Here is a 27928-nt window from a genome sequence, read left to right on the forward strand (position 1 = left end):
ACACCTGCACATAACCCCTCTGAGTGGCCCTGCAAAGCTGACCACAGGGGCTGCCTCCTCATCTAGGGCACTATTTATCCTATGGCTGGCAGAAATAAAGGTAATTTAAGTATCAGGGATTGGGACGGAGGCTGCACACCCAGCAGCAGAAAAGTGACATTCTTGAGTGATTCCCACTGAATCATCTGCCTACATTGTTTTTGGGGTAACCAGAGTGATGCTCTTGCTTCCTTATTGGAACCAGACTCTGAATCTGAGGGTGGTGAGTTCAAGTCCCACGTTGGGAGAAAAGATTCTTCTATTGCAGGGGGTTCGACCAGAAGACCCTCACGGTCCCTGCCAACTCTGCAATTCCATGATTCTATAATCCCTTAAACTGAGCCCAGAATTGCGTAGGTAGCCAATGAAACCAAATAGGGCTATCACCCTAGCCACATACTCCAGGCAGCCAGATCCAGACCACAATCTGGCAGAGGTATTTTGGATCATTTGAATGCTCTTCAAAGGCAGCCACACATAGACCATCTCATAGTAATCCAGCCTGGGGGTTGTTGAAGCATGAATAATTGTGGTCAGCCATCTTTTCCATAGGCTTCTCAACATCAGATCTCCAATTATTCATGGAAGATGCTCATGTAAAAAGCAGGGGGTGGGGCTGGATGTTCACCAGCTATCTTTCTCCAGTGCTTTCTCCAAATGCAAAAGATAAAACCAGAATGCAGTTGTATTAATTTAAACTTTAAGGGCATCAGTCATGACATTTGCACCTTTGGAAACACTTGGAATATCTCTACTTGCCTTTTAACTTGATAGAAAAGCTCAACAAAATATTCCTATTAAAATTACAGTACTCCCCATCCCACCAAAGGAGACCCTTTTCTAGCATGTCTGTGATCCTCAGCTGCGAGGACTCATTCGTTAAAAGTATGAAGAATGCAATTTGATATAGCAGGCCTATCTCTTTTTCTGCTCTATTAGATGCAGCAGCCGTTTCGTGTTCTGCCACCTCCTAATGGCAGCCATTTTGTGTAACCATCATGTCCTCACTGCAGCCATTTTGTGACTGGTGCTCACGACACTTCCTCAAAATTCCAAATGTGCCCATTGTTGAAATTGTGGGGCATGATTAAATTTGGTGTTACTGCTGCTGCAGTTGCTACTGAGGATCTCTGGGAGCAGTGCCGGATTTACGTATGAGCTATACAAGCTATAGCTTATGGCCCACTCTCTTGGGGGGCCCCAAAAAAAATTAAAGGGAAAAAAACCTGAATGTACATTTCCAAGATATAGGATAAAAAACAAATAGAATCGCTATAGAGTAGATACCTATTAGGTCCATAAATTACAATATAGCATATATTAAACACAAAAAACAGTGACAAGTTGTTGTTGACAAAGGGCAGCTGGACATATTAAGGACCCCATTACCTTCAGTAGCTTAATCTGGCCCTGTTGGGAGCCATCTCTACAGAAGTCTTTCTAAATTGGGCCAAGTGGAGTTTCTAAAGCACACTGGGAACACACCAGCTTGAATGGGATGGTTGATGTTGTAGGGTCAACTGCCAAGTCTCAATAGTATTTGACTCCATGAAGAACCCACTGACAGAAACTTAGGGGGTGTGGATGTGTAGAAAGGAAGGGCTTTTTTGTACCCCATTCATTCCACTCCCTAGGAATTACTGTGGGTTTACATTTGTTTTTAAAAGTTTTACCCAAAGAAAGGAAATACTGCCACCCTTTTAAAATGCTGTACTGTGCATATGGATATAAAAAAGTTCCTAGAACTGTTAGCAAAACAATTCTTTTTAACATAATGCACATGAGCAACTTTCTGCTTTTTAGGTGTAACAACGGTTTTAGACTCAAGGTTTGCTTGCATTGGAATTTATACACGCAGTTCTGAAAAGCAAGGCTATAAAGTGATAAGAGTAATATCCAAAATGTTTACAAATACCGGTGATTAAGGGAGGAAAATAAATGGGTAAACATCTATAAGGTTCAACCAGAGGATACCAGAATCCTTTTAAAAAAATGCATCGGATGGACCATTACAAAACATGAACCCAAAAAGTAACTTGATTCTTCATTGATAAAATGTCCTTTCCATTGTTAAAACAAATATTGGCTAGAGTACTTAGAAAAGTAAATAAGCAAGCAAATGGGGACCTCATAATAACATGTTCTTGTGAAGACAAGAGTTTTAGTGCTATAGTGCAGGCAGAAAAGCAAGGATGTAAGAGAGCCAGCCAAATATACCGTATTTTGGCACATGAAGCAGAAAAGGCAAAATAGCATCATCCTGGCAGCAAACAAATAGAACACAATTAAATTGGTGGAAGTTTGCTAAAATCATTGGATTCTAAAATCTGTGGCCCATGGCAACTGATTTAATCTGCCTAATGCTAAATGCCAGTTCTGGCTTGCCATAACAGAAAGTTTCAATATTTGCTGAGTGGGAAGAGATTGCTTTTTCAAATACATTTAAATTTGTTGGCACCTGAATAGTCGGATTATATAAAGGGGAGAATGTTGAACTGGGAAAGCTAACAGTGTGATGATGATCTCAAGTATGTTTACTCAAAAGTAAGGCCCAATGATTCAAGTGGGAAAACTTAATAAGGGAGCAATCAGCACCAGATTTAAGGTGCTGCTGTGAGTTGTTCCCCCCCACAGGGCACAGAGCCAAGTGGGCACAACATTGAGAAGATCCTTTTTGGGGGGTGCCAAACTATGACTTCAAACAGGGTGCCATATTACGAAAGATTATCAAAGTCTGCCCCCGGGGCAATCCTATAGCACAGGTGTTATGTATTAAGTTAACTGCAGTACTCCTTCTGGCCACCGTGACTGCAGTTCTTACCCTGCCCACTGTGGCTGCAGTTCTCACTCAGGTCCACAACATGCAAATGAAGGATTGAGAGTGCTGTTCACGGATTGGGTAGTTTGTTACTGTTGCCAAGTTACTGAGTACTATATAAGCCAGTTGGCTAAGCTACTGTTCAGTCTGGGACTCAGAGCTAGAATAAAGAGCTGGTTGTTTTGAGAGCTGTGTCTTCATCCTTCTTACCCACTATTCAACAACAGGCATGTTCAAAGTCCGTTCCGGGGGCCCAATTTGGCCTGCTAGTCAGTTTAATCTGGCCCCTGTGGCAGCTTCCTGGGGTAAAATCCTCAACAACTTCGATCCTAAAAAAAGCTCAACAATCCTAAGAAAAGCTCACCAACTTTGGTGGGCTCTTTGGTCAGCCGTCATGGCCCTTCACTTCATCAAATGTGGCCCTCTTTGAAAAAAGTTTGGACACCACTGCTATAGCAAGATCCACTGTGATAAGCAGGGTTAGAATCCAGCACATCTCTTTTTGTATAATAAAATACAAAAATAAAATAAAATAGAAGACACAAAGCCCATCATAAGAATGGATGCATACAGAGGAACAGTGCTCACAAATCTATGTAGACACTGCTAATACAATGAAAGCTAACAAAAAGTTATAAAGCCATCTCCAGGTGAGCTAATGACAGCAAAATAGAACAAAATTTAAAGGTTCAGAGCTGGGAAATGCCCAAAACTGAGGTATCAGATAAAGCAATTCAAATCCAATTCAGAATTGAATCCCCCTGGATGTATGGTTTTAAACATAAAAATAAAAATTGCTTCCAAATTGCTTTTCAATAATATTTCTAGCCATGCCTTGGCTACGCCCATGCCTTTTGTCCCATAAAGGTCCCCCATCTCTGACGGAACCAGTTGAGAGGAGGAATATTAAAGAGTTGAGATGAGGAGGCTGAGACAATAAGCTTCTGATAATAGGTTGGCCTATTCCCTTCACCACTCTTTTAGATTTTTTGCATACAAAGGTGTTGGCAGAGACAAGTCTTGCCTTTCGCACTTGCTTTTTTTACGCCCTCTCACACGCTGCCGCTTTTTGAATTCCTTTCTCAAGAGAGGAGCTCTGGGAAGGGCTTGGACTGAGGAGATAAACGGACCCGTGAGGAGGGCGTCAAAGCAGCTCTGACTGAGGCAGCGCCCGGGAAACAGCGGGAGAGTTTGAAGGAGAGTATGGGGCAGGCAGCCCGGCGCGAACGGAAGACGACCCCAGCAGGAAGCCGCCCTCGGGAAAGGGCTAGCGGGCGCAAAGGGAGCAACAAAGCCCGCGGCGGGGGAAAGACCCAGAGCCCGGCTCGGCGCCACGTGCGAAGCGTAAAGGCCGGGCGCTTTGGAGCGCGCGTAGAGCGCCCCATTGCAGGCGACGCCTCCACGCTACCTTCCACCCCCCGTCGCTGGGAGAATGTGAGGAAGGGGGCGTGTGAGCAAGCCAGGAAGGAGAGAGAAAGAGCGGGCATTTGGGAGAGCCGGCCAGTGGACACCCCGCCCCATAACATTTCTCTTTGAGGCGATTCGGGGAAGCCCAGACGCTTGGCGAGGCTCCGGCGGGTGGAGCGCGCCAAGGCTTTTCCGTTTTTCGCTTGGCGAGGCGGCCAAGCCTCTCTCTCTCTCCCTCCCTCCCTCGCGCCACAACAGGGTCGGGGGCGTGTTTCTGGTGTTCCTTGCAAACTTCCATCCTCTCACCTCTGCGGCGGCTTCTCCCTCCCTCGCAGCCTTAGGAAGCTCGTGAACTTTTTGCTTCCCCATTTATGAGCAGGATCTCGGTGGGCGGCAGGAGAAGATGGAGGGCTATTGAGAAAGAAAGGGGTACAGCGCAGGTAAGGACGGTCCTCTAGACTCTCTTTCGGCTGGCTTTAACTCAAGTTGGTGGCGGGGGGCTCCATCCTTTCCCCCTCATAAAGGACTCTGCAAAATGCCATCTGCCAATTGAGCACAAGCCTTCAATGCATCTGATAAAAGTGGACTTTAGTCCGAGAGCGCTTATGCCATAATAAACGTGTTTTTGTTTAAATGCGTGGGGAACTTTGGGTTGCTGCTGCTGCTGCAGTCTGCAAGTGAGTACGGTAGAGATTACAGTATTTCCATAGCTGCCAAGTTATCCCCTTTTTTAAGGGATTTTCCATTATGCTGAATAGGCTTCCTCGCGAGAAAAGGGAAAACTTGGCAGCTATGGTATTTCTGAGCTGCTTTGGAGAAGGGGGGTGTTAAGTGACATGCTTAAAATAAATTTGTAATTTATTTCCTTCTTATTGCAGTGGTGCATTTTTTTTAATGGTGTGGTGCTATGGATTTCATTCCAGAAGCCTAGCTTATCACTGAAAGAAGTTGGGTGCTAACTGCAAAAGGAAGGGTGCCATTGGTGTCATTCATTGCTTTCAAAAGGTTTTACTTAGACTAGATGCACTGAAATTAATGGACCTAAGTCAGTCCTGTCTATTACGCACACAATGGGTCTGCTCCAAGGAAGGCTAACCTTGGTGACAACTTAAAGGCTGCCGGCTGGACTTTTTCTTGCTCCCCGGCCAAGCATCCCTTTGGTCAAGTTACGCAATCACTATTTTGTGCATGCAGCCACCGGCTCCTTTCATGCAGCAGACCACATGCACGAAGAGGGAGAGAAAACAAGTAACTAAGAGCAGATCTCCCAACAATGCCCGTGCATAATGACAATCAGCAATCTTGTCTGCAAAGGGACAGCGACAAATTTCTCTTGTCTGTGAGGTGAATGTTGAGAAACTTTTAAAAAAAAATTCCTCCCAGTAGCACCTTAGAGACCAACTAAGTTTGTCATTGGTATGAGCTTTTGTGTGCATCAGCTTGCAAGAGCTGCTGTAGCTGGAATCAGAAAGCCTCTGGGTCAGAGCTCGGCTCTGCCATGAACTCACTAGCCTTATCAGAGATTTGGGGAGGAGCGGGGCTGGAACCAAGAGGGCTGCCAAAGCAGAGTAGGGATTTGAAGTTGCCTCTCCCTGACACTCCCTAACCATTTGCTGCATGCTAGAGCAATAGAGTCCACCATTCTCACCTTCCAGATTCTGCAATTATTATGCTAGCTTGTGAAATTAATTACTCAGTATGTATTACTCTAAGAAGTGGAGTGCTTCATACATTCAAAAGTGCTATAGAATGCTCAGTATTGGCTCAAGACTCTGTACAGGAAATCTAGCATTTACCGTACTTTCAAAATATCAATTTAATTAATCCAAAATTAACCTAGCCAAATAGTAAATGCTGTTTTCTTTTCAAATATAAGGCTACTCAGTGACACTTTAATCTATGGTTGAACTCTGCTCTGATTCTGCAGCATTAACAAAACAGGAGGAGGCGGAAGGGGGGCACTGCTTGTAAAATCTAAAAACCGTGGGGAAAGTGGGATAAAGTTTAACTGCTGTCAGTCCTGTCATAGCTTATTAGCTTTCTTAACCACCACAGTCGTCTTCTAAACTCCTTATTTTTCTTCTTCTTCTGAGGCCTAAATTACTTGGCAAAGAAGGACTCAACGTGTTTTTTGGCAAAGACAAACCACAAACAGATTTATGAACACTCTAAATAATGAAAGAGTGGGCTTATTTATTTGGAACAATAGACTCAGTAGCGTGTCAGATTTCAGTTTTTAATACCTGTCAACACGAACTCTCCCCTCCCCACATTCACTAAAAGAAAGAAGCTGCGAAGGAATGTTATTTTCTTAAAAAACAAACAAGAAACCCCTGCAGAGTTGTTATTTAAAAAAATACATATCAAGGACCTTTCCTGTACGGCTTTATTTTAAGCAAGTCCTGAGGTCAAAGATACAAATTTATGACGTCTCATCTTGACACGATAACTTGTGTTGTGTTCTGTTCCCTACAGTTTTGTTTGTCCACACTTGCTAAGATTGCTGTTGCGTCAAGGTCTCCATGCGGGATGGAAGGAACAGGAAGACGCAACCCCTGTTTTCTAGGATTTCTGCTTGGGTTCTGCTGGGCCGCTTTTCCTCGCAGCAATGCATGTCCTAAGCACTGTGCCTGCTATGTACCCACCGAAGTACATTGCACATTCCGGTATTTCACCACCATCCCAGCAGAAATCTCCCCAAATGTGGAGCGCATCAACTTAGGGTAGGTTCACAACAATATTGCTTGAATTTGTAATGTGCGGTAAGGAGACCCTACAACTAGCATGCCATAAGAGACTTAACTGGGGGCACACACTTATCCATGAAGCCCCATTTCATTGACTTGAAAGAGATCAAAGACCACTTTGCTTCATTCCTTGCCAATCTGTGTATCAACTTTCACTTGAATTATGCTTTGATTCATTTGATCAACTGAGAGATTAACCAAGTTTGAACCTGCCTACGATGACAGGATGGACCGTGTGTGTGTTTGTCATCACATGAGTTTTCTCCCTTTCCCGTTTTGTTGTTGTTTCATACTGGCAGCCTTGTACCTGTTACTAAACAATGCTTTAGCGTTACATACAGAAGCAACAACAGGCCTGAGCCTCATGCACTTCTCCTCTTATGATGCAGCCACAAGATTATCAGAAGCAACGGTATCTAGATTTTTTTAATTAAAAAAAATAGCTAGAGTACATCCCTGGCAGCTCAGTGTCATGGAAATTGCAGGTCCAATGATGCTTAGTTGCCCTGGCATTCCGATGAAAGCCTCAGGGTTATCCTATCCAATACCATAGGTATGGTATGACTGAGGAAAGGTCTGGGGATGCTGTTACTTATTTAAAGATTTCCTCCCCTTGCATTTCAGCCAAAAAAGGCTCACAAAGTGGCTTACAAATCATTTCTTTAAAAAAAAATGTTTCTGCCCTCAGATTTACGCTCTAAAAATGGACAGCACAAAAGGAAAATAGATAGGGAGGGAGATGGAAATAAGCTGATCTGAGTAAAAGTTCTTAGTTACAAGCGCCTCTAATGACCAGTGCAGGTGGAGACCCCAAAAATGGTTGGTCTGCACTGATCATTTGCTGCTGTATCCTGTAGTGCAGGGCCTCCATGCACTAATTCATGCAAACTCTCCTTACCTTGCATATACCTGTCTGCACTATAGGTAGCTTTAGGGATAGGTATAGAGTAAGATTGCAGGCACCTGATTTGGATTCAGTAAATGATTTGTGTCAATGCAGGTTCAATACTCTGTTCACTGTGCAGGTTACGTTCAACAGTGCTTTGGTGAGAGGCCCTTGCTCTGCCCAGTGGACCCTCTTACTACTTCCAGTGAAACTTGCAAGCTAGCAAGCAGTCACTGCGACAGATAACTAGAGCTGGACATGAACCCTTATTGTGAATACTAAAGAGCGCTAAGAGGTTAATCTTTAAGGCATAAACCCTGCCTAACTATTCCAGGGTCTTTGCTGATGACTTATGAGGTATGCTTCAAGGAAAGCTTGATAGCATTTTATTGTTTACACTGTGAATTCGTGAGTATCTACTGTATAGGAAAGTTGTTGGTTTGCTGTGCTTTGGGAGCTCCAGCTGGGAAGTGGAATATATCTATTTTAAGTAAATAAAGTAACCTGTACTTTGGGAGGCATAATCACAAGGCATAGGCATTCATTCTAGGGGAGCTCATACATACGAATTTCCACCTGCCACTGTACTGATAAAGATATTCTGAAATTGACATGGCAAGTTTTAACTAAAATTTATTTGCTTATTTGCAAAAGAGAGACTCTGTTTTTGTTTGTTTGTTTTGCCTTTGAACTATAGCTGACTGACTAAACCCAGATCTGGAATGAAATGTTTGTTACAGTTACAACAGTTTGGTTAAACTGACTGAAACAGATTTTTCTGGCCTGGAGAAGCTGGAGTTGTTGATGTTGCACAGTAATCAGATACATACAATTCAAGAAAGGACATTCTCTGATTTGCACCTGTTGCAGGTAAGAATGAACTGGGAATTATCCATCATTGGTTCTGTATAGAGCTGTGCCAAATTTTTACCTTCGGCCCTTTAAAAAAACGAATAGCATACATACTATGCGTGCAGGTTTACAGCCTATCTAACTTCAATTTTAAAAGTTGTTCGCACAGCTGAACCAACTGCTACGTTGCTTTAATTTAACATTTGAATATGGTTGATTTTTATTCTTCAGATGGTGTTCATATTTTGCTCGATTATTTTATTATTATTATTATTATTATTATTATTATTATTACTATTACTATTATTCTGTCAACAGGTCTTGAAGATGAGCTATAACAAAATCAAAGTTATTCAAGCAGACATGTTTCATGGTCTCATGAGTTTGGTACGGTTGCACATGGATCATAACCAAATTGAATTTGTAAACCCCAAAGCTTTCTATGGCCTTACATCACTGAAGCTAGTCCACTTGGAAGGAAATTTGCTCAAGCAGCTTCACTCAGATACTTTCGTCACCTTGTGCTACCTCCAGATGTTCAAAACATCCTCCATAAAGCATATCTACTTGTCTGACAACTTGCTTTCTTCTCTGCCTCGAGATATTTTCATATATATGTCCGAGTTAGAAAGCCTCTACCTTCACGGGAACCCTTGGGTTTGTGACTGCGAAATGAAATGGTTTGGTGAGTGGGCGGAACGGCAGCCAGGTATCAAATATTCTCTATTTATATACTCAACTTGTGTTTACTCAACTTGTGTTTATTTGTGGAAGCATTTTTACCCTCCTCCTCTGACAAGGATTCCAAAATGGTTTCCATTAAATTAAAAAAAGCATCCAAAATAATAGGAGGTGCATGTGGCTGTTTGAAGGTCCATTTGAAGCCTTTGTGGTTACTCTGTGTATTGCATTATGTGCCAATTATCCCATAATGTAGTAGCATTAAAGCAATTTAAGAACATATTATACCATTCATATCAGAAATCACAAAAATGCAGAACCATCGACAAAGAATAAAACACCATGCTAGCCATAGCCCAATAGTCTAAGCACAGAACGTGGTAAAAGTTTTTTAAAAAACCTCTTAAGGGCTAAAAAGAACCCACCACCATCAAAGCAGAGACTGAAATATTGCTATCAATGTTTAAAGGTAAAGGGACCCCTGACCATTAGGTCCAGTCGTGACCGACTCTGGGGTTGCGGCGCTCATCTCGCTTTACTGGCTGGGGGAGCCGGCATACAGCTTCCAGTTCATGTGGCCAGCTTGACAAAGCCACTTCTGGTGAACCAGAGCAGCACATGGAAACGCCGTTTACCTTCCCACTGTAGTGGTACCTATTTATCTCCTTGCACTTTGACGTGCTTTTGAACTGCTAGGTTGGCAGGAGCAGGGACCGAACAACGGGAGCTCACCCCATCGCGGGGATTCGAACCACCGACCTTCTGAACGGCAAGCCCTAGGCAGATACAATTATGTTAAAAAGCTTGGAAGAACAAAAAACAGCATTTGCTGTTGAAAATGCATTGATGTAGGTGTCAGTGAGTCCCCACCCCCACCCCAGATAGCTTGTCCTGCAACAAGGGGACCACCAATAAGACTTCTTTTTCCCCAATAGCCACACTCTCTACTTCATATTGAGAGGGTAAGGTAAAGGTAAAGGGACCCCTGACCATTAGGTCCAGTCATGACCGACTCTGGGGTTGCGCGCTCATCTCACATTATTGGCCGAGGGAGCCGGCGTATAGCTTCCAGGTCATGTGGCCAGCATGACAAAGCCGCTTCTGGCAAACCAGAGCAGCACATGGAAACGCCGTTTACCTTCCCGCTGTAGCGGTTCCTATTTATCTACTTGCATTTTGACGTGCTTTCGAACTGCTAGGTTGGCAGGAGCTGGGACCAATCAACGGGAGCTCACCCCGTCACAGGGATTCGAACCGCCGACCTGATCAGCAAGCCCTAGGCTTAGTGGTTTAACCACAGCGCCACCTGGGTACTGTGAGAGGGTACTCTTCCTCAAAAGGGCCATTGGTTCTGTTGGCAGTGCTACTTAACGAGCTATTTTCCCACAGAACATGTGTAAGAAAATACCTCAAACTGTGGTGGTCTCCTTTAAGCTATTCTAATTTTTGCCAGCACTTCAATTTTCAGTGCCCAGGAATCACAACACCGCAATAATTGTTAGGACTTTCAGCATAGCATCGTATACCGAAAAGAAAAGAAAAGAAAATATGAGAGACAACATCCTCCTTCAAATAAAATCTAATCACTAGGACTATCACCTGATTAAATAAATCTCACGTGGATTTTGTTTTAAGATTGTGCATCATGTACAGCATGCCTGGCACATTAGATGAAGCTTTTCCTCAAGTGTGCCTGCAACCTAGTTTTTGTACAGTTTTACGGCCAACAGTACTTGTATTCGTTAAAAAATCTGATGCCAGATTAATTGGGGTGCCCTTTTTATTTAAAAAAAATGTTGCAGCCTTCTTGATCATGAATGTGGAATATTTTAATGTATTTCATTTTACATTGGGGCACTTTCAAGTTTGCAGATTCAGTCACATTTTCTTTATTAATGGAACAGTAGAGTTTGCTACATTTGACTCCATTGTTTTCATAACTAATTGTAAACAGAAGGGATTTTTCCCCTGGACTACTTCACTAAAAGATGTGTTTGACAAATGATTCCATGGAGAGATAATACAGAAATGAGAATTTTCACCAAAATGATCTAGAGATTTGACAGCTCTTGCACAGAATTTAGCCTTTGTTCCTCTCTTGTTTATATTATCCCATAGTTATAAGAGAAAAATCCAACTTCCTCCCTCTTCTCTGGTATGTGGCAAGAAGCTTGTGTTACAAACTTCACATTATGGAGCTGCCAAAAATAGATCAATCTCAAATAAAACTGTGTCTGGCAAAATTCCTACCCCAAATATGTATTTGCCACCGTTTAAAGATAGTGCCATCCATAGGTTTCTGTTTTGATCCTACAGCATATGTTTTTATTGCAATAACTTGTATAAATGAGTAACAGACAGAACAACAACGTGTTCTAATATATTTCCAATTACAATATCAAGTAGAAAAATGGAATACCTCTTAAAAATGATACGTCCACTCATTTGAAATAATTTGAAACCCATGGTAGAAGCATTCCTAACTAGTGGAGTGGGAGAGTAGATATTTTCTATCGTTCGGAACTATTTTGTTGCTGGACGGGTGGTGGGCAAGGAACGGACACTTTTCTGAATGCAATTATGCATTTGCATGTCCATTAGAAAATTGGGGGGGGGGGAGAGAATCTAGGACCAAGAACATGCACATTGAAGCAAGATGGGGAATAGACACAGGACCCAAGTTCAGATTCCAACATAAACTTTGGGCAATGGGCATTAAACTTGTGGCCTTACCCAAATCTGTCTTTTCTGTGTAATTTTTCTAATGTCTACATCTTGCATCCTCTTGCCCTTGTGCTCGTTCTGAGGGCTGAGTCCTAGGCCTTTGTCCTTGTTCTGGTTCCTTACAATTACATTCTGTAGTAACCATGGCTAATCATCAATTACTGCACTGGCTGGCTCCTAAACAGATCCAAATGATAGCTGACTGAGGTCTGTCATATTTCATGGACACCAGAAATATCTATCAGCAGGACCTGTTGCTTTTATACGTGAATCAGTCAAGCAAAAATGATTTTTACTGTTTCTATCTCCTTTCCAGATGTTGTCAAGTGCAAAAAAGACAGAGGTGTTTCTGGTGTTGTGCAATGCCCATTGTGTACCAATCCTGGAATTTTTAAAGGCAAGCAGTTAAGTGGCATGCAACCCTCCGATTTTAATTGTGTTAAGCCAACTATAGACCCAGCCTTGAAATCGAAAAACATCACTGCTCCCGATGATGGTGGCTTTACGTCAGTTTCTCCCAGAGATTTTATGGCTCCCATAGGATCCATGGTATTCAACATGACAGACCAAGCTGGAAATCGAGCAAACCTGATCTGCAATGTGCAAAAGCCTGCAAAGATGTCTCCAGCTACACTAAAAAAAATCGACAACACCACAGTACTTGAAGTATCCTTGTCAACATTCCTGGTGTGTAGCATTGACCACGAGTATATTCAGCAGTTGTGGAGCATCCTGGCCCTTTACAGTGATTCTCCGTTAAAACTGGAAAGGGAACTGTTATTGACAGAAGTGCCTTACATCAGTTATAAGTACAAGCAGACAGATTCCAAAAATGACGAGCTATTCACTGATGTAGAAGCTGAACTGAGAGCTGAGCCTTCCTGGTTGATGCAGGGACAAGTTTCATTGCAGCTGGACAGGACATCAACCACTCTCAACACTCTGCACATCCAGTATTTCACGAATGCTCAAATTGCCCTCCCGGTTAATCTCCCAAAATCAGAATGGCAAAACTGGGCCATGATCTTACGAGAAAACACCACAATAACTGAATACACCGTTTTAGTAGGTGGGTCTGTGGAACTGGGCTGCCAAGCGCTTGGAGACCCTACCCCTGTAATTGAGTGGGTATTAGCAGATGGGAGCAAGATTAGAGCTCCATATATTAGTGAAGATGGGAGAATTGTGATAAAAAAATCTGGAAAACTCATGTTGCATGCAGCAGATAATTTTGACAGTGGAGTTTATCACTGTATAGGAACCAATTATGTTGATGCTGATGTCCTGACTTTTAGGATTACTGTGATAGATCCTTATATAGAACACAGCCATTTAAACGGCCCTCAGTTTTCCATATTTTTAGGTGACACACTTCACCTTCCATGCCCGTCTACAGGTGCCCCAGATGCCCCTGTTACCTGGATCTTACCTGAGCACATGGTTCTTCACCACTCTTCAAAAAACAAGCTTCTTTTTCACAACGGCACATTAAAAATACAACGAACAACAGACCGGGATGTTGGTTACTTCACGTGTGTCGCTGCTAATAAGTATGGCGTTGATATTTTGGTTTACCAAGTACTAGTTGAAAGGAATTTGAACAGGTCACAAAAACTCGATATTCAGCTAGAGGATGAAGCAGCAGAAGGATCTGGCAATGAAGAGTACAAAGTTACCACCAAACCTCGAAATCCTTCAACTGCCAGGGAAACTCAAGGAACCAGCAAGGAACCCACTAAAGATTCATATATAAATCAGCCCATACAGAACAAAGCCAGTGCCAATCGTAAAGAGATTTACAGGCGCAACAAGGACAAGATGAGCAAACGGTTTAGAGGGCGCCTGAGGCAATTTGATCCTTCCACTAGGAGAATTGATCCATTGCGCTGGGCAGCATTTTTGGAAAAAACGAAGAAAAAATCCACTTTTCCAGGAAAGCAAGAAAATGCCACAGCAAAACCAACAGTAAAGGTTCTGTTGTCCTCAAAGATTTCTGAAAATCTGGTAGAGACATCTGGAGATGATATATTTCCAGAGGAAGGATTTATTCTACTAGCAACTAAAAGACCTGCAATATCCACTCTGAGAGAAGCCTCTGGAAATGTAGTGACAGCAGAATTTGGAAGCATGTCAAATGATTTCCGTTCTTTGGCAACATCCAGCATGGTTACAGAAACCACAACTTCAATAACCAGCCCAGTGGTTATGAATTACAAGACACCCAAGAACCAGAAGTTACTTGCAGAACTTAAATTTGAAAAAACTTCTCTCAAAGCATCTCAAACACTATCTACCTACATGGAGCCATTAACAACACCATCTTATAGTCCACCAAGTACTTCTACAGAAGCTTTAAGTACTTTTCAGAGCTTGATATCATCTGGGAGAAATTATTTGCATCTAAAAGCCACACCACCAATTACACCAGCAATGGATATTACCAAGAGTACCCTGTCTTCAACTACCCACAAAAATACTGAAAAACCTGATTTATTTACAGAGGCAACTGAGAAAGTATCAAAGAAATCCAATCATCAGGTATCTCTAGTGACAGCCAATGTACCCGATGATGATGTATTTAGGCATATGTATGCTTACAGTACACAAAAAATAGTGCCTAGGTTACCTTCAAGTTCAACCATTGCCCCTCACCAGCAGATTAAGATAGTTGGGGGTGCTACAACTCACAACCCACCACTCCCCCCCAGGCAGTATAGCAGACGAAGAAAAATCTCTAGTAGAAGACGAATAATTAGACCCGGACGTATTTCCAACATTGCAGGTCGTAGATTTGCTTTTGTTAAATCACGGTTTGCTCAAGCAAGTACAACTCCACCTCCTCCTGTAGAAGTGAGCACACCTGCCTTAACTCCTCCCAACAAATCTCTTGAACAGACTGTCTCTCAAGCCCCTGTTTCCACATCATTTAAAACTCATCACCCAGAAGCAACCACTGTAAATCAGTTTTGGGCATTCTCAAGATACAAACTGGTTGCAGCTGAAGAGCACACAACTTCAACAACAATCCCCTTCTATCCTGAAAGCACACAAGTTGTATCGCACAGAGAAGTAAAATCTGGTGCAGCATTACAAGGAATCACCGACACAAACCCATCATTTAGCATCAGACTCCCAAAGGCAACTATCCATATCCCCAGGACTGGCATGGAAACCACATCTGCCATGTCACCTTTGGTTATGAAATCTCCCCTTTCTGCTCTTGGAACTAAGGCCTCTTCCGTTGTTTCAACAGGGGAAATTCCTTTGCATAATTTCTTTGGAAGCAATGATGCACAAAAGCAGCTACTGGAGAAGGAACCCAAGATGCAAACAAGCAGAGAACCCTCACCTAGAGTATCTTTTTTGCCTCTCCAAACTACAGTTCCAGTGCCAGCGTACACAATATCACCCACATACAAAAGTGCTGTTTCAAAGACTGAGAACCAAACTGATGATCACCTAATTCAGCCCACCAGTGACAACAGGATGCTAGTAAAACTAGTCCCTCTGCTATCGCTCGATGCTGCAGAATTGCCATCTTCAGCATCTGCCTCCAGTCTTACAACTGTTCTAGGAAAAGAAACAGATGCCACCACCAGCATCCTACCAATTCTCATTCCAACTACTACTGGCCATGTTAAAACTAACGTTGCCAGATTCAAAGTGTTAAGACCAGGCAGAAGGAGGGGTCAGAGGAGGAGAAGGCCTCTGAAAAATCCTGTGTCTTCCTACAGAAACATCATTCTCAGCAAAGGTTCTGCTACAGTGTCCAAAAAACCCACGGCTTCTCCTGCTCTCACAACAGCTGAAAGCCTAAGGGAGGCTGCCAGTCCCCTAGCAGATGAACTGTTTTGGAAATCCACTAGTATGGATGCAGTTAGAACTACACCATGGACACCCAGGCTTGGCACAACTGACACGATTGCAGAGAATAAATCCACACCAGCCACTCAGGTATTAATAAGGAACACCCCTACTGAAAATATGGTCACTATTGAGATAGCAGTGGATAATTCATCTTCTGAAAAACCTGTGACTGTGATCCCACTCACTGTATCTTTCTTGGACACAGCCAGCACAATCACAGCGATACCAGGCACATCCTTGTTGCCACAGGCACCAGAGTCCAGCAGACTAACTCAGGCTACTACAGTGGGTGCTGATAAGGAATCAAATCAGACTGTAGGATGGGAAGCTACCCAAAAAGGCCAAACAACAAAAGCAGGTTTTTCTCTTAAAACTGAGATAAGTACCCAAACTCCTACTAATGCAAGATACCCCAGCACACAGTCTCCTAGCCCATTAGCACCCCAAACAACACTCATGCCAGCTATCACACAAACCACTGCATCTCCCAGGCAGGGGGAATTGTCTTGGCAGGAGGCTGCAGAAACTGGTGAGACTTTCACGGTGAGCACATTGGGCATATTTAAATCCCCACAGAGCTCCACTCAATATACTCCTTTGTGGAGGAAGAATAAGAACAATTTCGTGAAGAATTGGGCTGAGAAGACCATAGACCAGGAAGTCCCTACCACCAATCAGATGACCTTAGATTTGTTCCACCAACGCAGGGGCGCAAGACCCAGGATAATTGGAGGAAAACTGGCAGCGTTTACTGTCTTGGCTAGTTCTGATGCTTTCATCCCTTGCGAAGCCAGTGGGAACCCTCGGCCAATAATACACTGGACCAAGATATCATCAGGTACGTTTCTCAAGTTTACATGGAATATTTATACACACACACATGATGCAAGCTAGGATGTAGTGTGGGCAGTATTAATATCTTAAGAATGGTTATAGCCCTAGGGTTGAGTTTTGAGGGTGCAATGAGAGCCATTGTGTTATAGTGATTCGTGTGTTGGGCTAGGACTGGGGGGACTCTGGTTCAAAAGTGTGAGGCAGCCATACTTCCTACTTTAGCCTTCTCCACCAGGCAATTGTGAGGACAAAATGGAGAGCGGGGGGAAAGAAACGCATGTATTGCCCTGAGCTCCTTAGAGGAAATGTGGTATTATAAATACAATTGTGCCTTTGAACACAGTTGTAGAAATCCTTTCTTCTTCCGTGGGACTTGAAAAGCAGTATTGGGGAGGGGTCATAACTCAGCAGTAGGGTTGGGAGATATATCAATATATCACCCAAAACCAGTTTGAAGTCCGTATTGGGATATCGGTTTCATAATTTTTGATCTGGCAATATTTCACAAATCATTATCTGTGTGTGTGTGTGTGTGTGTGTGTGTGTGTGTGTATGTGTGTGTGTTATGCAAAAATGACGATGCGGGAGAAATTGTGAAGCCAGCCAGTGCCTCTACATAGCTCCATCCTTATTTCAGATTGATATATCACGATGTTGAAAACCAGATATCGCCCAGCCCTACTTAGCAGTAGGGTATGTGCCTTGCATGTGGAAGGTCCCAGGGTCAATCTCTGTGATTTCCAGATACACCTGGGAGAGGCTGCTGCCTGGAGAGCCACTGCCAGTCACTGAGTTAGATGAGCCAATGGTCTGACTTTGTATAAGGCAGCTCCCCATGTTCTTATTCTGATGCAGGGCTGCAACTCTGATGACTTACCTGCATATTACTTCTACTTACTATATAACTGCATACGAAAGGATAATTTGAGTTTACAGCTGATTTTTTTGGTTCCCTAATATATACGAAAATACCATATTTACTGAAGACTAATGCGCCATCGAATCTAACGTGCACCTTAATTTTTGCAACACAATTTGGCCAAAAAAAGGTGAGTATTAGATTCGAGTAAATATGGTAGTTTATTAAAGTGGGGCTTTTAGGATGAAGAATTTAGAAAAGGGATGAAGCACAAAAGCAATAGAAATGCAGTAAAGAAAACCAAAATAAAAACCATTTGATTTGCCAAGCAAATAAAAAAGTAAGATTTTAATACAGAGATTAGGCTAATTTTATTTCCATCTCATTTAACTAGGGGTTGATGCGTCAAAACACAAGCGTGATAACAGATTTGAGGTTCTTCCCAATGGGACTCTCTCCATCCAGAACATCAACATTCAGGACCGTGGCCAGTACCTCTGTGTGGCTGCCAATCAGCATGGCTCCGACAGGCTTCTTGTCACTTTGTCCGTGGTGACTTATCCACCTCGAATCCTGGAGGGAAGGTCCAAAATTATTACTGTTCACTCTGACAAGCCAGTAGCCCTGAAATGCACAGCCGAAGGCCGTCCCATTCCTACCGTGTCATGGATCCTTGCAAACAAAACTTACATCTCAGAGTCTTCTATGGGAAATGAGGCTGTTTCTGTGCAAGCAGATGGCACGCTGATGATAAAGAAAGTCAGCATTTACGACAGAGGGATTTACACATGCACAGCGAGCAATGCAGCTGGTTCAGATACAATGACGGTGAGGCTGCAAGTTATTGCTGCGCCACCCATTATACTGGAAGAGAAGAAGCAACGTATGTTGGAGAATATTGGGGGAAGCTTGAAGCTGCCCTGCACTGCCAAAGGAAACCCACAGCCCTACGTTCACTGGGTTCTCTTCGATGGAACAGAGGTGAAGCCTTTGCAGTATATCAATGGCAAATTTTTCCTTTTCCCTAATGGAACCCTTTACATCAGGAAAATCAGTCCTTCTGACAGTGGGAATTACGAATGCATAGCCACCAGCTCCACTGGCTCAGAGAGGAGAGTGGTAATCATCCAGGTAGAACATAGCGATACAGTCCCCAGAATCACAGTTTCATCTCAAAGACTGACTCAGCTGAATTTTGGGGACAGGTTGCTTCTGAACTGCTCAGCTACAGGAGAGCCAAGACCCAAGATAATATGGAGATTACCTTCAAAAGCTGTTGTGGATCAGTGGCACAGGTAGGTCTCGTGAAAATCACAGCATTATTTATTTGCTTGATTAGCTACCATAGTTTTCCATGTATAATATGCCCCTATGTATAAGACGCCCCCTATTTTGGGGGGGACTCCACATTGAGAAAATGGGAGGAGATTGTATCCATGTATAAGACGACCCAACAATTTTGAACATAATTTTTTTAATAAATTAAAAAACCTAGTCTTAAACATGGAAAAGTACGGTATATTGGGACCATTGGATTTTACACTGGATAGTGTTGTGCCTCGAGGAGAACGATAAAGCTTCTGGGACAAATGAACTGTTCTGCCTTTGTGTCAAACAAATGAATTTCTTGATGCCCTTTGCTGAGCTGCTCTGGTACTTTGATATGAGGGGTGTCTAGCTGTCATTCGCTGAGTGACTTGCAGAACAATCCAAACCCTCCTTATACCAGGCTGTGGAGTGGTAGTGGTTGAATTTGATGGAAATGTTTCTCCAGCCAGCTCTCTTGCCAGCCACCAGCCCATTGCCCTGACCTTTCTACCAAGATGCTGTGAGAGGCATGACTGCAGATGCAGTTGTGGTCTTGGCATTCTTTTAAACTCCACCAACAGGGTGTGGAAGCTTTGGAGTGCACCTTTAGATGCCAGAGCAGTACAGGGCTACAGTATTTAAGAATGAGACTTATGATTTAAGGGTTGAAGCATGTTTTCCCATACTGTTCCAGTCCAGTTAGGGCTGTCTTCACCACAGCCACTTCAGGGACAAGCAAGGCTCCTATGAGTTCTTGTTTGTAAATGTATTATTTCCATTCAAACCTCATTGCAGCTCCACAGCATCAATATCATAGTACTTTGTTTTCATTAAAAAAAATTTGGGGGGGGGACATGTTTGCTTGAACTCATAGTAATGCAGTTATGCCCAGCATTTTGGCCACTAAGCATCAATTGAGCTCTTAAGTGAAGCCAGTGGTTTCCATATTAGAGCTTGGCAGTAACAAATCTTGTGATCTCTAGACTGACCTAAACAAAGCATCTAAATCCAAACAGATTGCAGATCCCTGGAGTCTGGTCCACATAATTAACATCGGCCAGCTCTCTGGAGGGCTTCCAAACAGAGGAGTGATATGTTTGCACTTTCCTGATCCAAACTAGTGCATGTCATATGAAGAACAAGTAGGCTTGCAGTTCGCTTTTACATTTGACAAAGGAAATTTCCCACCAAGTCAAGCTGTACCTATAGATGGAGGAAGGGGGGGCTTTCAAAGGCTTCCACGCAACCTGGAATCCTCCACAATTCTGATATAAGCCAACATGGAAGCCTTTGCACATACATCTAGGGGTGAAGCCCACCCACCTTGTGCAGACGTTCACACTATATGCACAGATGCCATGGGAGGAGTTACTTGGTGCAGCCATACTCTCCACTAATGACTCCTAAAGAGGACTCAAAGGAACCCCCAAATGCTTTTACTCAATGCACTCATATCTTAGCTTGTCTTTAATTCTTAAGTTATAATGTCATTGAGAACCAGCAGTTTTACAGTTAGGGTCTCTGTATTTTTTTGGCATATAAGGTTCTGGTTGTGGGCTTTCCATAGGCATGTGGTCGACCGCTGTCAAAACAGAATTCTGGACTAGATGGGCCTTTGGCTTCTCCCAGAAGGGCTCGTCTTATGTTCTTAAGTAGGCATAGGCAAACTCAGCCCTCCAGATGTTTTGAGCCAATTCCCATCATCCCTGACCACTGGTCCTGTTACCTAGGGATGATGGGAGTTGTAGTCCCACAACATCTGGAGGGCCGAGTTTGCCTATGCCTGTTCTTGAGTATACTGGACTAAACACCTTTCCTTTCTTCCATTGCTTTTTAGAATGGGCAGTCGAATCCATGTGCATCCCAATGGATCCTTGGCTGTTGAAAGAGTCACAGAAAAGGATGCTGGTGACTATATATGCGTGGCTAGGAATAAAATGGGAGACGACTTGATCCTAATGAAAGTCAGCGTGACAATGAAGCCTGCAAAGATCGATCAAAAGCAGTATTTTAAGAAACTGGTGCCTTACGGGAAGGACTTCAAAGTGGACTGCAAAGCTTCCGGGTCCCCTGAACCAGAGATATCTTGGAGTTTGCCAGACGGCACAATGATCAACAATGTGATGCAAGCAGATGACAGTGGGCACAGGGCTCGTAGGTACACTCTGTTTGACAACGGGACACTGTATTTCAACAAGGTGGGAATAGCCGAAGAGGGTGACTACACGTGTTATGCTCAAAACACACTTGGGAAAGACGAAATGAAAGTGCACATAACAGTGCTAGCAGCGGTGCCACGGATCAAGCAGAATTCCAAGACCTATGCAAAAGTCACAGCAGGAGACACTGCACTTTTCAGCTGTGAAACCACTGGTCAACCTAAGCCGAACATTTTCTGGTTGTTGCCTTCCAACGACATGATTTCGGCTTCCAATCACAGGTATTTTCTTCATGCTAATGGATCCTTGTCCGTCACAAAGGTGAGGCTCATAGATGCTGGAGAATACATATGTGTTGCTCGCAACTCTGGTGGGGATGATACAAGGCTTTATAAACTTGAAGTAATCTCTAAACCGCCTCTCATCAATGGGTTGTATACAAACAAGACTGTCATTAAAACAACAGCCATAAAACACTCAAAGAAACAAATAGACTGTAGAGCTGAAGGAACGCCTGTACCCCAGATCATGTGGATTATGCCTGACAATATTTTCCTAACAGCCCCATACTATGGGAGTAGAATAACAGTACACAAAAATGGAACTCTTGAAATTCGTAATGTAAGGTCTTCAGATACGGCAGAGTTTATCTGTGTGGCACGTAACGATGGCGGAGAAAGCGTATTGGTGGTCCAGCTGGAGGTGTTAGAAATGCTAAGGAGACCAATGTTCAGAAATCCATTTAATGAGAAAATAATAGCAAAGGCTGGGAAAACTGCCTTTTTGAACTGCTCTGTCGATGGAAACCCGCCTCCCGAGATAATCTGGATGTTACCCAATGGCACAAGGATTTCCAGTGGTTTTAGAACACTCCATTACTTCTTGGGGGACAATGGCACCCTTGTCATCTACAGTCCTTCTAAAGCAGATGCAGGCAAGTACCGGTGTGCAGCTAAAAATAAAGTTGGCTACATTGAAAAGTTGATCATATTGGAAGTTGGCCAGAAACCCACCATCTTTATCCTCCCCAGAGGAACAATAAAAAGCATAAGTGGGGAACCGTTATCCCTTCACTGTCTTGCTGGCGGAAGCCCCAAGCCAAGCATAATATGGACAGTCCCCAACGGCCACGTCCTAGACCGACCTCAGATTAATGGGAGATATATGTTACTGGAAAATGGCACCCTCATTATCAGAGAAACCACCATCCACGACAGAGGAAGTTATGCATGCAAAGCTCAAAACTACGCTGGCGATTCAACAGTAGTTGTTTTTGTAATGATTGTGGCACACCCGCCACGGATTACAAACAGACCGCCAAGGAATATCCGCACAGTGGCTGGGGTACCAGTTCAGCTTCACTGCATGGCACTGGGAATACCAAATCCAGAAATTACATGGGAGCTGCCTGACCACTCGTTACTTTCCACAGGCAGCAAACCACCTGGAAGTGAAATTCTCCATCCACCAGGAACATTAGTAATTCAAAATCCAAAGCTGTCAGATGCTGGCGTATACAAGTGCATGGCTAAGAACCAGCTTGGCAGCGATTCCACAGTAACATACGTTCAAGTTATCTGAGACGAGAAATGCAGCCTGAACAATTGATAACGAAAGCTAATCAGGACCCAAAGTTTGGCTTTCGAAGATGTTTAATCAAAAGCAGTCATGTCGGATTCATTAAAATTGTGATTCTCAGTTTGCAGTAGACACAGTAACAGACAGAAAGATTTGGAGAAAAATTGTATCATGTTCAGATATGAATATATTAAGAGGTATTTTTAAAATGACTTTGAAAACTTACATCTTGACTACATCTTGACTACAGACAGTCAAATGCACATACATCTTGACTACAGACAGTCAAATGCATTGCAATGTAACTTGAAATATTTAGTGCAAGGATGGGTTTGTTGAAAAGTTGTTTCTTACTTCGCATTTGGTAGTAGTACAAGAAGTATGAAATAGAAGATACGTACCGGTAAAGAAAAAAGAAGAAATGGGATGGGTGTTCGTTACCTTGTGGACAAATATGAATATTTTGTATCTATCTTACCATTTTTTAAAAAAACAAAAAGGTGCTGCCAGTTTTGTAATACTGAAATTTAGTTCTTTCATGCAGGAGTCCTTTTTTGTGGGGCAATGGAAGAACCAGTAGAAAATAGTTTGATAGGGTTGTGGGGTTTTTTTTAAAGACAATATGGATTATTTTTGTAAAATAAAAAAGCAATCAGCTCTGCATATAAAGAGGTGCAGATGTATAATTGCCATTCAGCTGCTAAACATTTTACATAAAAAAGAATAAAGTGCCTTTAAGTTTAATAAGTATGCAGTGCATTAGCAGAGACTGAGGAGGAAGCAGTAGGGCAGTGTACTTTTCTTCTTGTTTCTTCTGGGCATCTGGAGGCACTTTGGCTGAAAACATGATGCAAAGTAAGAACCTTTGGTCTACTTCAACAGAATACAGCTGTCTCCAAGAAATTGCGCCGAGTACCTTATTTATTTATTGTAAATATTTTTATGTTGCCTGTCAATTATATTTTTAGGGCAGCCGCAAAAGATATATGTTTATAGATGCCACATAGGACAGAACTTTGACTCTAGTGATATAAGGCAGAGTAGGAGAATTCTGGATCACAGCCCGCAGGCGGTGCACAGAACTCCCACTGCATCATAGACCATACATGATTCTCTGCATCTAGCTTGTTGCAGAACAGGTGAATTTACAGGTAACATGGCACAAATCTTGATCCACCAGCCTAAGCCCACAACTGCTGTGTGACACTATCCCTTCAAGAGGGAAAGCGAGAATTAACCTTTTTCTATATGCTTAAGATGCTAGCTACTTTATTGGGACCTCCATTCACCTGAATAAAATTCATACTTCAAGCCCCTTTTAAGAAATGTGCATTTAACTGAAAATCTGCAAATGGCATACCTTTTCCTGGTATGTCTGAACTATAGGAAACTGTGGTTTATTCTAACTGGCTGGTTAAAAAACACACACCAGCCCAGACCTAAAAAAAACAAAAAAGTACCAGCCCAGACCTAAATATGGTTTACCTGCTCCACTCCTGGATCTGAATGCATGTTTCACTTATCTTGTCTTGCCTCTCTGCCAAGGCCAAGACTGTCAGAACTGTTGGCATTGGCAAGGGAGGATGGCAACTCCACCACACTGCTTCCTGGAAAGATTACAACCACTATCATGCCTGTTGACTATGGGCAAAACTATAGCAGGAACAGCCTTTCACCTGATGGAAATATGCTGTATTCCCAAATTTGGTCTTTGCTGGGTCGAGGACATCCAGAACCTGAGCAGATATAACAGGAACACCTTGACAGTATTTCCTTTGTTCTGCAGTACAGGATCTGTATGGAGGCAAAACTTTCACAATATCCAAGAGAAAAAGAGTTCTACAATTGTGAGCAGCACAATGTAATAATATTACCCAATAATGTGAAAACAGAGTGTTCTGGTGTGATGTTTTTAAAGGGTATAGAACACTGGTAGGGAACCTATGGCCTTCCACCTGTTGTTCAGCTCCTATCACCCCCAGCCACCATGGCCAGTGTCAGGGTTGGCGAGACATGTAGTCCAACAACAGCTGCACGGCTACAGGTCTAGAGCAATCACAACCTGTCCTTGGCCTCTGCAGTCAGATTGTTCCCAATCTGTAAGAATGAAACAGCTGTGACCAAGGTTGAGAACCTGTGACTCTCTAGATGTTGTTGGGCTCCAATCCCCATCATCCCCAGCCAGCACGGCCAATGGCCAGGAAGCTATAGTCCAAAAACTTCTGGAGAGCAGCATCCATAATTTTTATATTGCTCTAATGCAGGCATCCCCAAACTGCGGCCCTCCAGATGTTTTGGCCTACAACTCCCATGATCCCTATCTAGCAGGACCAGTGGTAGGGGAAGATGGGAACTGTAGTCCAAAACATCTGGAGGGCCAAAGTTTGGGGATGCCTGCTCTAATGGGAGGTTCATCTTTTGCCTGATCCACGTAAAGAGAAAATTAGGCTTTGCTAGCCATGTGTGTACAGTAAGCCCACAACTTACGTGCACTACATACTAAGTTGGTGAAGACTGTTCCAGATGCATTTGGATGTGGCTGTGTGGGAAACAGAATACCGATCTGACCCCAGGGCTGTCTTACCCATAGGCGCTGGGGTGCAGGGCACCCAGGTGCCAGGCTTTTAGGGGCGTCAGGCCGAGAGTCCGGGGCCCGAGAGTTGAGTCCGGGGAAGAGCCCACCCGTCAGTCAGAGCGCCACAGCGGGCGGCTCTGCGCCGCGAGTTCAGGGGCGACCGAGCCAGCGAGATGCTGAGGTGGGCAACTCCATCCTCCTGTGCACATGGGACTGGGCAACTTGGGGGGGAGGGGGCGCCGGGTGGATCTCTGCACCTTGGTGCCGCATATGCTTAAGACAGCCCTGTCTGACCCATTAAGGTCATTCTTGTGTCCTTATTTAAACTCCATTTTAAAATTCATGTGCATGGGCAGGGTTCATGGAGATAAAATGTCCCCAAAGAGTGAGTAAAATAGTTTTGACAACCATTAATTCAGGTGTGCTCTTTAAAACAATTTGATGTAATGTTTAAACCGGGTTGGTAAAATCCTAAAAAGATTATCAACACTTCCGAAAGAACCTATCCAAACATAGGGGGCTGTCAGCAGAATAGTAGATGATCTTCCACATAATAACTAAAGGCCAAATGACATTGGGACAAAATACCCTAAGTTCACACAGACTGAACAGGTGTTAACAGAGCATGCAAGTGAGTGCTATTCTACCTTTGCCCTAATATACACAGTGGCAGCAGAGGTCAACACGCACCTGCAATTTTTTTGACACACAAGATACATTAAAATATATTTTCAGCTCTTAATAACTTGAGAAAACCTACAAGATTAGGGGAAATAACAGTGCCTTCATATTCTGAGGAGTAACTCCCAATGTAATGAAATTTGGAACTAGCATAGCACAAGTCCACTCCTGAAATGGAACTTCTTCCTCCTCCCCCCTTTCTGGCCCCTGGTGCCCTCAAAATCTGTTCCAGAGGAATTGGGGAGGCTCTGGAGCAGACTTTGAGGACATATGGGGAGGCAGGACAGGAAGAGAGAAAAGAAAAATCAAAAGTCATATTGCACAGGCATATTTTCCTTGCATAAGTAGGCAGATACTGGATGCAAGTGGATCATTGTGCAGATGTTTTCACAACAAACACAACAGTTCAAAAAGTATTTATTACACGAAAGATTTGGACATCCTGTGTGAAGGTAGAAATGCATCGGCTGGGTATAGCAATGCAGATTCCATGTTACATAATCTGACTAATTTGCTCAGTAGAGATTGTTTATTCACAGTAAGCCTTACGATCGGCTTATCACAAGGCAAATGAAAAGTCCATACAGAAAACATGGTCAAATAGTCTCAAGTATTTTTTTAAATGCCCTACATGAGTCACATTCAAAATTTGTGCATCTAATTCTAAAAGGTTATCACAGAATACTAAAAATTCACAAAACAGTAGTTTCTTTTGATTATTCTTTACTCGAATATGAGCAAATGCCACTTCCACAAGATTAAAATAGTTTCTGTTTTTATAGTAATAAATCTGATAATTTACTTGTGCTTTTGCAGCAAATTTATAAATACAGCTGAATTTATTTACACAACTAAAAATAACCAAATTTTAAACTTTTGAACACCCACCGTACAAAATAATGACTAACTATTTCTGTGACTAGAAAACTAAGGCCTAGTTCTCACAAACAGCAGATGAGGTGGTAAACCTTTGTCTGAAATGTATCACTTTAGACTGCAGCTGGGGTTTCATGACTGAATAAAGCCATACAAAAATAAAACTACCCGTCTTCCAGACATGACAGTTTGTGTAAAGGAACATTTTTTTCATGGGGAATGTAGATCCAGTTGAGTGGATGAAGTGATTTTATTTAATATATATGGAAAACCCAAAGGAAAGTAATAGTTCTACAGCATTTCAGAAAACAGCTATTTCCTTACATTTCAACTATATTATGAAATCTTTTGGAAAACTGTTTAGAATACCTGGAAACGTGTGTAAAAAAGAAGAATTAGAAGAAGATTAAACAACTTCCCCAAAATTATTCTGAAATGCCCACACTGAGAAATAGAAAATGGTTATCTTAATTTCTGGTGCATGCTGTTAGCATATCTCTAGTGGAATTACAGGAAACAGAATGAAAACCTATGCATTTTATTATTCTAGTCTCAAACTGCAGTTATAGGCTGCAATCCTGAGCATGATTGAACACGCAAAAGTCCCAGTGACTTCAGTAGGTCTTGTGCACGGGTAACACTGCAAATGATTACAGGGTAAAACCAGTGTAATTATTTGCAGCTTTTCAAGGAGCATCTAATGCAGGCACCCCCAAACTGCGGCCCTCCAGATGTTTTGGCCTACAACTCCCATGATCCCTCCTAACAGGACCAGTGGTCAGGGATGATGGGAACTGTAGTCCAAAACATCTGGAGGGCCGAAGTTTGGGGATGCCTGATCTAATGCTTATCTGAGCAAAGTGAACAGTGATTACGTATTTAGGTTTTGGGTACTCATTTTGATCAATTGCTTCTTGGAGATCTTGCCACAGAGATTTGTACTGAAGTCGTCTAGCAGGCTTATTATTGTCAAACCACTGGATTTCTAAATAGAAACTTGATGAATACAGGTAAGGATCCTCCTTCAGGAACTTTAT

At 42.9% G+C, this 27928-nt stretch overlaps 1 protein-coding gene across 2 annotated transcripts; it reads left to right on the forward strand.

Annotated features, from left to right (window-relative positions):
* Positions 1-4565: 4565 nt before the first annotated feature.
* On the forward strand, positions 4566-24028 carry IGSF10 (immunoglobulin superfamily member 10). 2 transcript variants are annotated; one of them, XM_035134070.2, is made up of 7 exons: positions 4566-4704; positions 6740-6987; positions 8638-8767; positions 9068-9458; positions 12471-16859; positions 18109-19009; positions 20860-24028. In XM_035134070.2, the coding sequence occupies exons 1-7, from the start codon at positions 4636-4638 to the stop codon at positions 22760-22762; spliced, it is 8031 nt and encodes a 2676-aa protein (XP_034989961.2). In that variant the 5' UTR covers positions 4566-4635; the 3' UTR covers positions 22763-24028. The 2 variants fall into 2 exon arrangements, with proteins under 2 accessions (XP_034989961.2, XP_060130453.1); XM_060274470.1 differs by lacking the exons at positions 4566-4704; positions 6740-6987 and having other exon boundaries at positions 8558-8767.
* Positions 24029-27928: the final 3900 nt, after the last annotated feature.

This window comes from Zootoca vivipara, chromosome 5, assembly GCF_963506605.1.
Source record: "Zootoca vivipara chromosome 5, rZooViv1.1, whole genome shotgun sequence".
Classification (NCBI taxonomy): Eukaryota; Metazoa; Chordata; class Lepidosauria; order Squamata; family Lacertidae; genus Zootoca; species Zootoca vivipara.

What these genes read in the sequence shown, in the direction of transcription:
- IGSF10 (XM_035134070.2), top strand. Translation starts at nt 4,636, where the DNA reads ATGAGCAGGATCTCGGTGGGCGGCAGGAGAAGATGGAGGGCTATTGAG. An exon ending in AAGAAAGGGGTACAGCGCAG is followed by an intron (nt 4,705 to 6,739) that starts GTAAGGACGGTC and finishes TGTTCCCTACAG; the next exon opens with TTTTGTTTGTCCACACTTGC. An exon ending in GTGGGCGGAACGGCAGCCAG is followed by an intron (nt 9,459 to 12,470) that starts GTATCAAATATT and finishes TCTCCTTTCCAG; the next exon opens with ATGTTGTCAAGTGCAAAAAA.